The sequence below is a fragment of the Nannobrachium achirus genome (assembly GCF_963921795.1).
Source record: "Nannobrachium achirus genome assembly, chromosome: 7".
Classification (NCBI taxonomy): Eukaryota; Metazoa; Chordata; class Actinopteri; order Myctophiformes; family Myctophidae; genus Nannobrachium; species Nannobrachium achirus.
In genome coordinates, this window is record NC_137816.1 from 65,878,088 (window position 1) to 65,891,734 (window position 13,647).

At 45.1% G+C, this 13,647-nt stretch overlaps 1 protein-coding gene across 1 annotated transcript in view; it reads left to right on the top strand.

Annotated features, from left to right (window-relative positions):
* The window catches only part of bbox1 (butyrobetaine (gamma), 2-oxoglutarate dioxygenase (gamma-butyrobetaine hydroxylase) 1), a gene marked incomplete at its 3' end in the record, with an annotated part of 67,414 nt that extends 54,260 nt beyond the window's left edge, over positions 1 to 13,154 (top strand). Inside the window, exons 5-9 of the mRNA XM_080729803.1 lie at positions 6,123 to 6,321; positions 10,632 to 10,737; positions 11,966 to 12,162; positions 12,717 to 12,880; positions 12,994 to 13,154. Coding sequence (XP_080585929.1) covers positions 6,123 to 6,321; positions 10,632 to 10,737; positions 11,966 to 12,162; positions 12,717 to 12,880; positions 12,994 to 13,154 — 827 coding nt within the window. The remainder of the gene's footprint in view (positions 1 to 6,122; positions 6,322 to 10,631; positions 10,738 to 11,965; positions 12,163 to 12,716; positions 12,881 to 12,993) is intronic.
* Positions 13,155 to 13,647: the final 493 nt, after the last annotated feature.

A 13,647-nucleotide genomic window follows, 5' to 3' on the forward strand; every position in this document is an offset into this window, starting at 1 on the left:
ACCTCCTAGCTCTGGTCCATAGCGTTAGTGGAGTTCTCCCTAACGCTATGTTCCTCTACCTCCGTATTCCTTGGCAAAACCGGAAATCCCCGTCGTCTGGTCCAAAAATAACAAAAACAGTTTCGCCCCTCACCAAACCAAAGGTATCAGTGGACAGTTGAAAGCTTACTCTACTTAGTGGACGAGGTCTGAGCCCCCCACCACACGATTAAAATACATTTCTAGGGCAAAATGAAAAATATTCCACCGGATGGAGACGCTCTTCCAGGTTTTTACGAAACAGCGCTTCCAACGTCGCAGAGTTGAATAACACCCAGTGAGACTAATGCTCAGTGTAATTCGGTCCTCTGACCTGCGCGGCAGTAGTGAGTTGGCACCTTGATGGAGAGACAGCCGCTGATACGAACGACCTACGGCCTGGTCGCGACCTAGGCCACGACCTGGAGGTCGTAGGTCCCGGTTCTGGAGGTCGTAGTTCGCGGTACATACTTGTTAGGTCGCGGCCGGTCTAGTTTCGCGACCCCCGGCCGTGGTTGCGCCACCTCGGTCGTCCCCGGGCCGTTGTTGCGCGATCGGGCCGTTGTTCAGCGACCTGGGAAGTCCGCGGTCGTATTTAAAAGGTCTTTTTGCAGAATATTCTAGAGCAGCAGCGCTATTCAACCTTTTGAAGCTTGTGATTGGCTGAACCGGAGGTAGGAAGCGCTCCATTGTAGTCACTTGGACCGCGCGAGGTGCACCAAAACCTATCCTTAACCCTAACCCCAACTCTAACTCTAACCCTAACCTTAACCCTAACCCCAACTCTAACCCTAACCCTAACCCTAACCCTAACCCTAACCCTAACCCTAACCCTAACCTGCCGACACTGAGTAGCTAACCTGCCGACGCTGTTGAAAACGAGCGCTCCTTCCCTTAGCAAGCGTAGAGTTTCTAAACTCGCGTCCCTTCCCTTAGCAAGCGTAGAGTTTCGATCGCGGCGCTCCTTCCCTTAGCAAGCGTAGAGTTTCTAAACTCGCGTCCCTTCCCTTAGCAAGCGTAGAGTTTCGATCGCGGACTTCCCAGGTCGCTGAATTACGACCGAGATCGCGCAAAACCTCCAGAACCGGGACCTACGACCTCCAAGTCGTGGCCTAAGTCGCGACCAGGCCGTAGGTCGTTTGTATCAGCGGCTCTTGCTGCCTTGATGGCGACGACAAATAGTGAAAAACGAGAAGAAATGGAGTCTCCATCCGGTAGAATATTTTTCATTTTGCCCTAGAAATGTATTTTAATCGTGTTGTGGGGGGCTCAGCCCGCGTCCACTAAGTAGAGTAAGCTTTCAACTGTCCAATGATACCTTTGGTTTGATGAGGGGCGAAACAGTTTTTGTTATTTTCGGACCAGACGGCGGGGTTTTCCGGTTTTGCCAAGGAATACGGAGGTAGAGGAACATAGCGTTAGGGAGAACTCCACTAACGCTATGGACCAGAGCTAGGGGGATTTCATGAATGCATTTAGAATGAGCTCGTCGTCTCTGTCGGCTGGAAACCTCATATTAGTACAGGGGCCAACACAAATTTTGGTACCACCCAAGGTGACCGTAAAATGTTTGGATTTTTGTCTTCCTACATGTCTCTAGTTTATATTTTGGTATGATAACTCTGCTAATCTGGTAGCTTAATGGCAGTTATCACCCCCTAAACAAACCTACATCCATAAGAAACTGTGATGTGTGTATATCCCCTAAACAAACCTACATCCATAAGAAACCGTGATGTGTGTATATCCCCTAAACAAACCTACATCCATAAGAAACCGTGATGTGTGTATATCCCCTAAACAAACCTACATCTATAAGAAACTGTGATGTGTGTATATCCCCTAAACAAACCTAAATCCATAAGAAACCGTGATGTGTGTATATCCCCTAAACAAACCTACATCCATAAGAAACTGTGATGTGTGTATATCCCCTAAACAAACCTACATCCATAAGAAACCGTGATGTGTGTATATCCCCTAAACAAACCTACATCCATAAGAAACTGTGATGTGTGTATATCCCCTAAACAAACCTACATCCATAAGAAACCGTGATGTGTGTATATCCCCTAAACAAACCTACATCCATAAGAAACTGTGATGTGTGTATATCCCCTAAACAAACCTACATCCATAAGAAACTGTGATGTGTGTATATCCCTTATACCAGTGGTCTCAAACTGGCGGCCCGCGGGCCAAATCCGGCCCGCGAGACGATATTTTGTGGCCCCCACCTTAATATGAAAGTTTAATGTTAGTGCGGCCCGCGAGTATTATATGAATGGCACTTTTACAGTGTTGTGTGCGGAGCTGACGAACCCGGTGGGGTATACGGCTCTCGGGGGCATGACATCGACCGGGCTTGATGCAAGCAGAGAAACATTTTTCAATGAGTGAAAGTTACAGCAGCGTTGCCATGGAGACTTTTCTTCTGTGCCTGCATGGCTAGGCAAATGCGGACATTCGTCCCAGCGCGCTGTGTTCACAACAGTTTAAAAAAGTGTTTTAATTTGCTACCAAGCGTGACATTATACCAACGTGTATAGGGCCAGGCTATGTCTCTCTCTGAATAAAACAAAGTGATGCGTACGCAGCGAGATAAAAGACAAGTAATTAGGAATTCATTCATGTGGTCTGCAGTCTGAATCAGATCAGTTCTATGTGAGCGTAGGTTACAACCAGACTGAACGCGTCGCACGTCGTAAACCCCATCCACTCCCAATCCATGTGATTTTGTTAAACAGACTGCTGTTTTGTTTTCTCTTCCTCCTCTGTCCTGCCTTGCAAAGGTTGCATTGGAAATCAAATGGCAGCGCCGTCGCCTGATTTAATATCGGCGATAAAACACGTATACGTATCCCTCCCCTCGTCTCATCATCATCAGTGTTGTAAAATCAAATTAATGCGAGACCCGGTCAGAGAGCAGATCTGCCACTGTGGAGCAGAGCTAACCGTGAAACGAAACTTTGCCACCGTTGTGGTGCACGACATGTGCAGAAAAGTTGATTTGACAGATAGCCAAAGATATTATTATTCCATGGTACTGTTGTTGTCGTGGGGAAAGGCTTCCGAGGTGATTTATCCAACCAGAATGCACTGTGCCGTGTCGCCAAACGGAGGAGAGAGAACGCTGCTGAGTTATCCGGAACGTTCGCCCAAAACAAACTCGCCCTTGTGTTTTATGTGTAGGAATACTTGCTGGATGTGATCGTGGGGGCGGAGGCGATCATGTTTTGGACGAGTTTGCATCCTCATCTCAACTGCGCATTCTAAACAAGAATTGACACAGTCAATATAAAATCAGGTGGAATTGCCAGCAGGAGTAAAAAAAATTGAACAATAATTAAAAACCATTAATGACAATACAGCAGATATAGAAGACTGAAGAAACTGAAATTACTGATTTATTTACTTTTTAATTCTTAATTTGTTAATGTATTTGTTGATTGATTGAGCAATTGATCAATCAATAAAATTGATAGTTTTATTAGTAGCTAGTTTTGTACAGAAAACAGTACAGTACAGTATGTTCCATACAAATTGACTACCAAAGAAGGGATGTACCTGAGGAAAGTTATACACAACTTGTTAACACCAGGGTCCTTGTTCATCTTATTTTGTGTTTGTTTATTTGTTGATTGATTGATTGATTGATTGATTGATTGATTGAGAATTATATTAGTAGTTTGGTACAGAAAACAGTTAATAATACAGTACAGATAACAGTACAGTACATGTTCCATAAGTTAAACACAACTTGCTTACACCAGGGTCCTAATAAAAAAGACATTTGATAAGATTGGATTTTTTTTTATTTCTTTGATGGGGAGATAGATACAGTAGTTGTTAGACTGGTATGAAACTACAATAATAAAAAAATTAGCACAAATTAGTGCTAGTGCATGTGCAGGCGCAAATGCACACGCTGCGCCGCGCGTGCGTGCATGTGCGCTGAGGCTGCGGCCCAGCCTCAGCCAGACTCTGCCTCCAGCGGCCCCAAGGTAAATTGAGCTCGAGACCCCTGCCTTATACGGATCCTAGACAATACTTTTTGGAAACCAATGGTCTTATAAATAGTTGATTCTAAAGTAATTTCCCCAGCAGAATCCATTCTGGTCATGATGTTTGTGTATTGTACATGGTTAATTAAATCATTTGCATATTTGAATAAATTACTGGAAATAAGTTCATGATCAATCACATTAAAGTTAAATATGTCAAAAAATTTGAAACATTTTTGGGAAAAAAATAGTAAAACCCTATAGTAAAACCCCATAAAATCAGACACACAGATGGCTGAGTGACAAGTAGTCAAACAAACAATTCATGGGTTGCATTTGTAGTCCTAAACGGCCATGTTGAGGACCAACACAGGTGTTTCAATGTGTCTGATTGGCCCGAGAACTAATGTTCTATGCCAATCAGAACGCCTGTGTTGTTCCTCAACATGGCTGGTGTAGGACTACAAATGCAACCCATGAATACATCATTTGTCTTAAAATAAAGTCATAATGATGATGATGATGGTATTAACCAGTAAGGCACCCTAAGGGCGAGAAGAAACCTCGCCCTTTAGGGCCGCTTCATTGTGATGTCAGAACAGGTCAGCTATATTCCTTCTGTTGAGCTCCCCATCATGGATGTGCTACACTGGGATTGCTCTCCAAACACCTCTGCCAGATAGCAGCCTGATAGTTTACCCGTAACCTCTGCCAGATAGCAGCCTGATAGTTTACCCGTAAGGCATGCAAGAGAATATTCACAACGGGGAAGTTGACAGGAATCAACTGCACAAAACAGATGGTAGCGAAGTTTGGAAGGCAGGTACATACGACATGAGACCTCCTAAGAGCTTCCCAACTTCCTGAAGGTGTCTTGGCAGGTCTTGCTAGACTTTCCATGTCCAGTGAAAGCGCTGACTGTATCAGAGCCTGTAAAGGAATGCATTCCAATCAGAGCATCACAGACTCCATCTCCTCCTAATGCATCACTCAGCTTGCGGATGTCAGTGAACCTTGTACGGTTTTTAGGGACACATTTTTGGTTCATGGGACAGTGAATTCTCTTGCTGACCCCTATAGTCGGGGATCCACAGGCCCAAAAGCTCAAGGAATAGGGTTGAACCTGTGATGTTCTGCCGCACTTTTTATTTCTGTTTTATCTATTAGTTTGGTCATTAAGGTCCACAGAATCAGAGGCCTGCTCTGCCAGAAACGTCGCGAAAAAAAGTTAAGGCCATTTGTATATTCACTGTCCCATTGACTCCACTAGAAATATTCAAAAAAGAAAAAAATCTGCTTTAAGTAGCATGTGAGGGGTCAAACTACGGGTTCTTCATCATTCTGAATCCATTGCAAGCATTTGTTTTGCATGAAAAACATTCCTTGGGCAAAATATTGGCCCGTAAAAGCTGTGAAAAGTGATGAGTCATCACTTTTTTTCCACTTTTCACAGTTTTTGCGGGCCAATATTTTGCCCAAGGAATGTTTTTCATGCAAAACAAATGCTTGCAATGGATTCAGAATGATGAAGAACCCCTAGTTTGACCCCTCACATGCTACTTTTCTTTTTTGAATATTTCTAGTGGAGTCAATGGGACAGTGAATATAGAAATGGCCATAACTTTTTTTCGCGATGTTTCTGGCAGAGCAGGCCTCTCATTCTGTGGACCTTAATGACCAAACTAATAGATAAAACAGAAATAAAAAGTGCGGCAGAACATCACAGGTCCTCTCCCATTTTGATGACTGGATCCCCGGCTACTATGCATATAACCAGGACATCTGTATCATCTGCTGTAACTACAGTATAATGTCCTTGTAGCCAGATTCAGCTGCATGTAGAGCATGGAGTAGGAGGTGAGCATCTGCTTCTTCCTGGGTACTCCACAGCTCCGGAACCTCCTCCCATCAGCTCATGTGACGATATTTACACCTCCGTATTATGTAGTTGGTGTGCCCATGGATTCTTGGGACATGAAAAGTGTGCCCATGCAGAAATAGGGTTGAGAAACACTGGTCTATGTGTGCACTGCCTGAGCAACAATGTTTTCCTATCATTTGCATAAAGCTGCTCTCTCCCTGTGCTCTCTCCCCGTGCAGAGCGTGTGTACTGGGACTCCTCGCTGGCCATGCCCAGCGCTGACTTCCAGGAGGTCCTACATGACGACCAGGCCGCCCTGGACTGGCTGGTGGCCCTGCGGAGGGTGGGCATCGTCCGCCTCAGAGGGGCTCCACTGGAGCAGGGCCAGCTGGCCTGCCTGGCCAAGAGGATCGGCTACCTGAGGCTCACCTTCTACGGGTGAGAAAGCATCTGCATTCTGCACGTATTTATAGCTGTCACAAATGACTTAACAATATAGTGCTTTCTTTTAAGGCCAGGGCAAACCGGGAAAACCCAATTGATGCAACAGGTGTTTCAATGAATGGACAAAGGGTCCCATCCTAATTTACAGTACACTTTAAGACCGAATCAGACATAATAAAGCCATAATAAGAAATAATGTGTTGGTAATTAGAACTAATATGTTTTATTAGACAAACAAACACAGAATAGCAGAAAGAGCAGATACATTCTCTGGCACTGGCACCTGCCGCGGAACTACCGCGGCAGGTGCCGCCGCACGACCGGCAGTTCGACCAGCAGTCGCACTGCATCGCCGGCGATAGGCCTGGCAGTTCGATAGGCCTGGCAGTTCGACCGGCAGTCGAACCATACATGGCCTACTTGTGCACAAGACACAAGTTGGCACTTCGATAGAGTGCAGTTCTAGTTAACTTTTGACCCAAGCTGTACCACCTGAGTGTCTTTCACTTGCATTCATCCTGGTCCAAAGCAAGTGTTTCATAACTCCAACTGCCTCTAGTGAATCCCTCGCTTTTCCACCGCTCTCATTCTGACCAGAGTTAAAGCCCCCAGAGTGACTCTGTAAATATTAAGTGGGAAGAAAAAGAAAAGGCATAATTTACGACGTTTTCCACGGATTCCAAGCAGCCAGATTGTTAGATTTATTTTTCTGCTTTTTTTTTTCCAGTTTTGTGACGATTGAATCAAATCTGTCTTTGCCTCTTCTCTGCTGCTCTAGTGTTGAAGCTGCCTTGTATTATTAATCATGTGCTGTACATAATACAGTATGTTGGGATATATCTGCCAATTAGATCTATAATTCATTGAACTCAGACCGTCTGCTATGCCTTGTTATCTCAGCAGGAGGCAGCGTTTGACTGATCTCCGTGCTGAGAGGCCTGTGGTGGAAGAAGTACTAAAATGTAGAAATACTCTGTTACAAGTCAAAGTCCTTTATAAAAATGTTACTTGAGTACAAGTACAAAAGCATCAAAATATACTTATAGTACCAAAAGGAAAAGTACTCAGCAACAGCATGCAGAATGTCCAATTTCACGATTTTTCCCCTTCCTTTTTTAAAGGTTTTCAGAGTCTTTCTAAAATGGACATAGTGTAAAATATGGCTTAATTGGACGAAGTAGAAGTATGAAGTATGAAGTAATGAAAGAATTTAAATGCAGTACTCAAGTAAAGTAAAAAATACCTCAAAGGTGGAGGCCTACTTCTGCAAATATATACTTAATTACCGGGTACTTTCCACCCAGGGGCCATCGCCATGTTGGCTTGTGGTAGACATTTTTGTCAAAATAATGTTTTTGCTATGGACATACTGTACAAAACGAGTGAACAATGATATTACCAGAAACAGAGCTAGCCCTGGATGGCCATAACTCTTGAGAGTGTGTAGGGTTCATTTGGTTCCATTTGTACACTCTCAGAGTTATGGGGGTCCTTGCAAATAAAACGTTTGAGAACCACTAGTACTAGTGGACTCATAATGTACCATAGTGTCGTAGTAAACCAGTGTCATACATACAGTAGGCTGCCTATTCTGAAGAAAACCTGGAGAGTTGACGTTCAGTAATTACTGTGTTATAGGCCAGGCGTTTTAATCCGAGGCACCCCTACATTATAATTTTCACTCACCTTATATTTATAGCATATGGTTGTTGTCGGGTGGAAACCTTGTATTTCCAAAACCGTTCGTTTTGTATTTATCATCTATAAAATGTACTAAACTAGTGAAAACAGCAGATCTACAAGCACACAACGCCTTGTGTGCTTGTAGATCGCTGTTTTCACTAGTTTTGTGCGACAGTCTTGTATGATGAAGCAGGGCTTTGCTTACCAAAAGACGTACACATTTGAAACTTGGGAGATATGAGGTTTCTGCTCGAGAGTGACGATATTTTAGTGATTATGTTGCGAGGAAAACATTGAGATAATAGCCATTTTGGTTAGAACTGACTGAAAATAGCTTTGTACTTCAAGTTTAAAATTATACTAAATAAATGTCCAAATAAACTCCAAATATTATCAAATTATCTCGCGGCACCCCTGGACCGCCGTCGCGGCACCCCAGGGTGCCCCGTCAACAACTTTGAAAAGCCCTGTTATAGGCAACACACTATTCTCCAGTTAGTGTGGTTGCAACACACTATAGTTCTCAGTCAGAGATCTTTTTGCCAGCAAAGTGAACCTGGTTTGAAGCTTATGGTCATGCTTCACACACTGTTGTCACTATGATATAAACGGTGAGACGTAATTCAGTCCCCGGTGAATTCCTCGCGTCAGCGCAAGTCACGGACGAGACAAAGTCTTTGCCACGGACTCGTTTTGTCCATGTACGGACATGAGGCCTACTTGTGTAAAACTCTTAGTTACTTTCCTAGCGCAGGCTTAGAGCTTCCAGGACAGACAGAGACAGGGGGACCACAAGTCCAGTCCAAGAGCATTCAATCTTCTAGCAGAAGGAATTAGGTAGTTCACTCAATCACATCACATCACAGCGGAGGATTACAGTGAGAAAGCCTCTGGTTTCCACTTGCCAGGATGTGAGCTCATAATAATGGAAGCTAGACGCTGAGAGACACGGCTTAAGAGGTGGCCCTTGTCCTTGCCCTTTATAACGGAACATAGAGAGAGAGAGAGAGAGAGAGAGAGAGAGAGAGAGAGAGAGAATAGTGATCTACGTACAAGCTTGCAACGCGTTGCACCGATGTAAGCCATTTACCATGAGAGGGAGTGGGTTGTTGGCTGATTTACCACTGTTTCAGGGTTGTGGCACGAGGCGAGGCCGAGTGCCACAACCCTGAAACAGTGGTAAATCAGCCAACAACCCACGACCCTCGAATGGTAAATTTCTTTTCTACCACTTTTACCATATAAATGAAAGACAACACAGTTGTAACTTGCAAGGTTATTTAGTTACAATCACTGCAACACAACAGTGGGGCGGGGTCCATGAGCCAACTCAAGGTTGTTGACTGATTTACCACTGTTTTAAGCCAATCAGAATCCAGTATCTGAACACGTGACCACAAAAAGTGGTAGAAATGGAAATTCTTGGCTGATACTGATAGTGATACTGATGTTTAAAATAACGATTTAGCTGATAACCAATAACCGATACTGATATCTGTTTATGTAGCCTATTTATTTCCCCCTTCTGTGCCAGGGAATCAAATACATCTCCATTATAAAAAAAACAACAACTGAATCTACAGCTTGGTAGGCTGCAGATAACGAATACGCCAACATAGCCGGCGCTAAACAGTATGCTTATCAACCACAGATGAATATCGCCTACTGCCATCGGTTAATGTCAGCCTTATCTGCCGATACCGATGTTGACCGAAAACACAAAAAATTGGCCGATGCCGATATGTGACCGATATCGATGGAGCTGACTTGACCTGACAAAACCTTTCAGTGATTTTATTTTATTATGTGATGCTTAATGCCATGCATGGACGCAACGCGTACACAATAAACCCTGTTTATTACTAGCATGGGATCCACCCTGATTGGCTATACCAGGGTTCCCCAATAGGCGGCCATTTCGGCTATTTGCGGCCCGCGGGGGGCTACTGTCTGGCCCCCACCAACCCCAGTAATAATGGTGGTATAAGAGCAGCAACAACACTAGTATATCGTCGTTGTCGGGTGGAAACCTTGTATCTCCAAATTTGTATGTTCTTTCGCAAAGTAAAGCCCTGCTTCATCATACATGGCCGTCACACAAAAGTAGTGAAAACAGCAGATCTACAAGCACACAATGCCTCGCGGTGCGAGGCGTTGTGTGCTTGTAGATCGGCTGTTTTCACTTTTTTTAAATGATAAATGCGAAACAAACGGTTGTGGACATACAAGATTTTCACCCGACAACGACGATATCTGAACTGTCGCTGGAGTAGCGGGAACGCCACCGTCGCCCCCTGCAATGTTGTGGCCCTCGGCTTGGTACCCTAGACATGATTCGGCCCTTGGGGAAAACTAATTGGGGAACCCTGGGCTATACGTTCGGCTGATCTTTTCTTTTCTCACAAACACTGAACGAATAGCGAATCAGGCTGAATCCCATGCTCGTCGTTTGTTACTCCATCTCCATGAGCTGTTTACTCTATGGCAGCTGAATTGGAAGGAGTTGCTCCGAGACATAGTTTTCCTCTCCTCGCGGGCCCAATCTTATGCAACTGCTCTCCTTGAGAGAGAGATAGACGATTTAAACAGAGATGATTAAGAGTCCATTAATCACCTTGCAGGCACACGTGGCAGGTCCAGGACAAACCCATGGCCAACAACGTTGCTTACACGTGTGGAGAGCTGAGTCTGCATACCGACTACCCTGCGCTGCACAACCCGCCCGGAGTGAGTACCAACGTGGTGCATGTTCTCCCCGTGTCTCCTAGGGTAGATACCCTCACAAAAACATGCAGTAATCCTGGTCTCAATAATGCCTCCCCCTGGCCAGCTGGGGAGCCTGATGGAGGGGAAAGGAACTGGTTGGAATAACGTGTTCCTTCCACGTGCTACGTCCAAACCAGGGAAATCTCCACTGTCAGGTGAAAAGAAGCAACTTGGGCTCCTCATCATGCATAGAAGGATGCATGAGGTCAGTCCGTTGTCTCCCCAGGCGCGGCAGAGGGAGAGCAGAGCCCAGGATTACATAGGCAATTGGCACTGGGTGAAAAATGGGATACAAAATCGTGGGATAAAAATTATAAGAAAAAAAAAAAGGAACCCCCAAACTGATATATTCTATTCTGTGGCGTCAGTTCAGCAAAAGCTAAGGTATGGCAACATGACTGGCAAGACACCAGTCATGTTGCCAGACCTTAGCAACAGGCATGATGAATTTATTTTAAGAAGTACATTTTTACCCTGTAGCCAAGGTATGGTAGCAAAACAGTCCTATTGAAATGCATTGACAGAACCCACCCTCATATGTAGAAATATAAGTGTGGTGTCAAACTTTTTTGTCTCATGGCACCCCATAATTTTATTTATTTTTTAATCCGAGGCACCCCTACATTATAATTTTAATGTACCTTATATTGTCTTGTATTTATCATCTATAAAATGTACTAAACTAGTGAAAACAGCAGATCTACAAGCACATGATGCGAGGCGTTGTGTGCTTGTAGATCAGCTGTTTTCACTAGTTTTGTGCGACAGTCTTGTATGATGAAGCAGGGCTTTGCTTTACCAAAAGACGTACACATTTGAAACTTGGAGATACGAGGTAGTGATTATGTTGCGAGGAAAAGGTTGAGATAACAGCCATTCGGGTTAGAACTGACTGAAAATAAACGTTGTACTTCAAGTTTAAAATGATACTAAATATTTTTTCAAGTGTCCAAATAAATTGTTCAAATATGATCAAATGATCTCGCGGCACCCCTGGACTGCTGTCACACACGGCACCCCAGGGTGGCCCGTCACCCACTTTGAAAACCCCTTACTTTAGAGCCTCATTATTGCACCGCATGTGATTTCTATAAACCTTGGAAATTGGGTAAAATACTCATGGAAACTTATGGAAAAGCTTTGAATATGAATGGTGAAAAATGTGTGTGTGAACCCTGGCTGTGTGTAGGTGCAGTTCCTCCACTGTCTGAGCCAGGCGCGGTCCGGGGGAGAGAGCCTGGCGGTGGATGGCTTCCACATGGCGGAGCGGCTGAGGAGAGAAGACCCCCAGGCCTTCCACACGCTCACCAGCCTCAGGGTGGACTTCACCGACACCGGCACCGACTACTGTGACTTCATGGTGCAGTCCAAGAACCGCATCATAGAGTGAGTCGCCGCTGCTGGCATTCATCATGTGTTGAATGTGTGACAGAATGACGTAGACGTTATTACGAGGTGCAACCGCAGAATGTACAGCTGGTCGTATGACATACTGTGTACAGTATGTAGCATATCTGTGTGTGTGTGTGTGTGTGTGTGTGTGTGTGTGTGTGTGTGTGTGTGTGTGTGTGTGTGTGTGTGTGTGTGTGTGTGTGTGTGTGAGAGACATACATAATTTGTTTTAACGGTAATATGGTACAACGCTGCCATCTGTTGTTCAGTATGGTGAACTTAAATCCACCACTAGAACAGGGCATCTTTTTATTTCATTAAAATCTAGTATTATATTATATTATATCATTCTAGTAGTATTACTAGTGTACTTATTTGTCTGTCTTTCTGGGACATTTAGCTTTGCTTCGTAATGGTATGGAAAGCGTGATTGCGTGTCAAATAAACCCTGTTGATAGTCCCTTGTGTGTGTGTGTGTGTGTGTGTGTGTGTGTGTGTGTGTGTGTGTGCGTGTGCGTGTGTGCGTGTGTGCGTGCGTGCGTGCTCAGTTTGGAGGAGGGCCAGGTGGTCAGGATCAACTATAACAACGCCACCAGAGACAGTGTGCTGGACCTGCCCATCCACCAGGTGGAGCCCTTCTACAGAGCGCTCAAAGCCTACGTGGAGCTCATGAACCGACCGCAGAACGTGGCCACCTACTGCATGGAGCCAGGTCAGAAAAGAGCTATCTAAAAACTAGACATTTCCGATACAAACATGCTTCTGTACTGTATACACAGTAAGGTCATTACAATTGTGTGATACAGTAAATTACATCTTCTGCAGGTGACGTGTACACGTTCGACAACTGGCGGCTGCTCCACGGACGGAAGAGCTACGTGAGCGGCCCCGGGAACCTGCGTCACCTGGAGGGGGCGTACCTGGACTGGGACGAGGTCATGTCCCGCCTGAGGCTTCTCCGCAGGTCTGTCCAGGGCGAGGCGTAGCGACCTGCTCTTACCACCAGGGGGCAGGGTGAGGCGTAGTGTCCTGCTCTTACCACCAGGTGGCAGGGTGAGGCGTAGTGTCCTGCTCCTACCACCAGGTGGCAGGGTGAGGCGTAGCGGCCTGCTCTTACCACCAGGGGGCAGGGTGAGGCGTAGTGTCCTGCTCCTACCACCAGGTGGCAGGGTGAGGCGTAGCGGCCTGCTCCTACCACCAGGTGGCAGGGTGAGGCGTAGTGTCCTGCTCCTACCACCAGGCGGCCACGACACTGAGCTCCGCTGGATTCAAAACACCAGCTGGAAGTGTATATCTTCAGGGTGCAGTTCCCATTAATGGCCTGGCAGATGCCACTGTTTCACCTACTGCAGGCTGCAGAAGCATTTTACACTCGAGTTTTGGCTGGACTTTACACTTGATTTCATTACCTTAGTACCGTAAACATTGTTCTTTTTTCTTTTTTATTGTCATGCTATGCGTTTAGTAAATTATTTATTG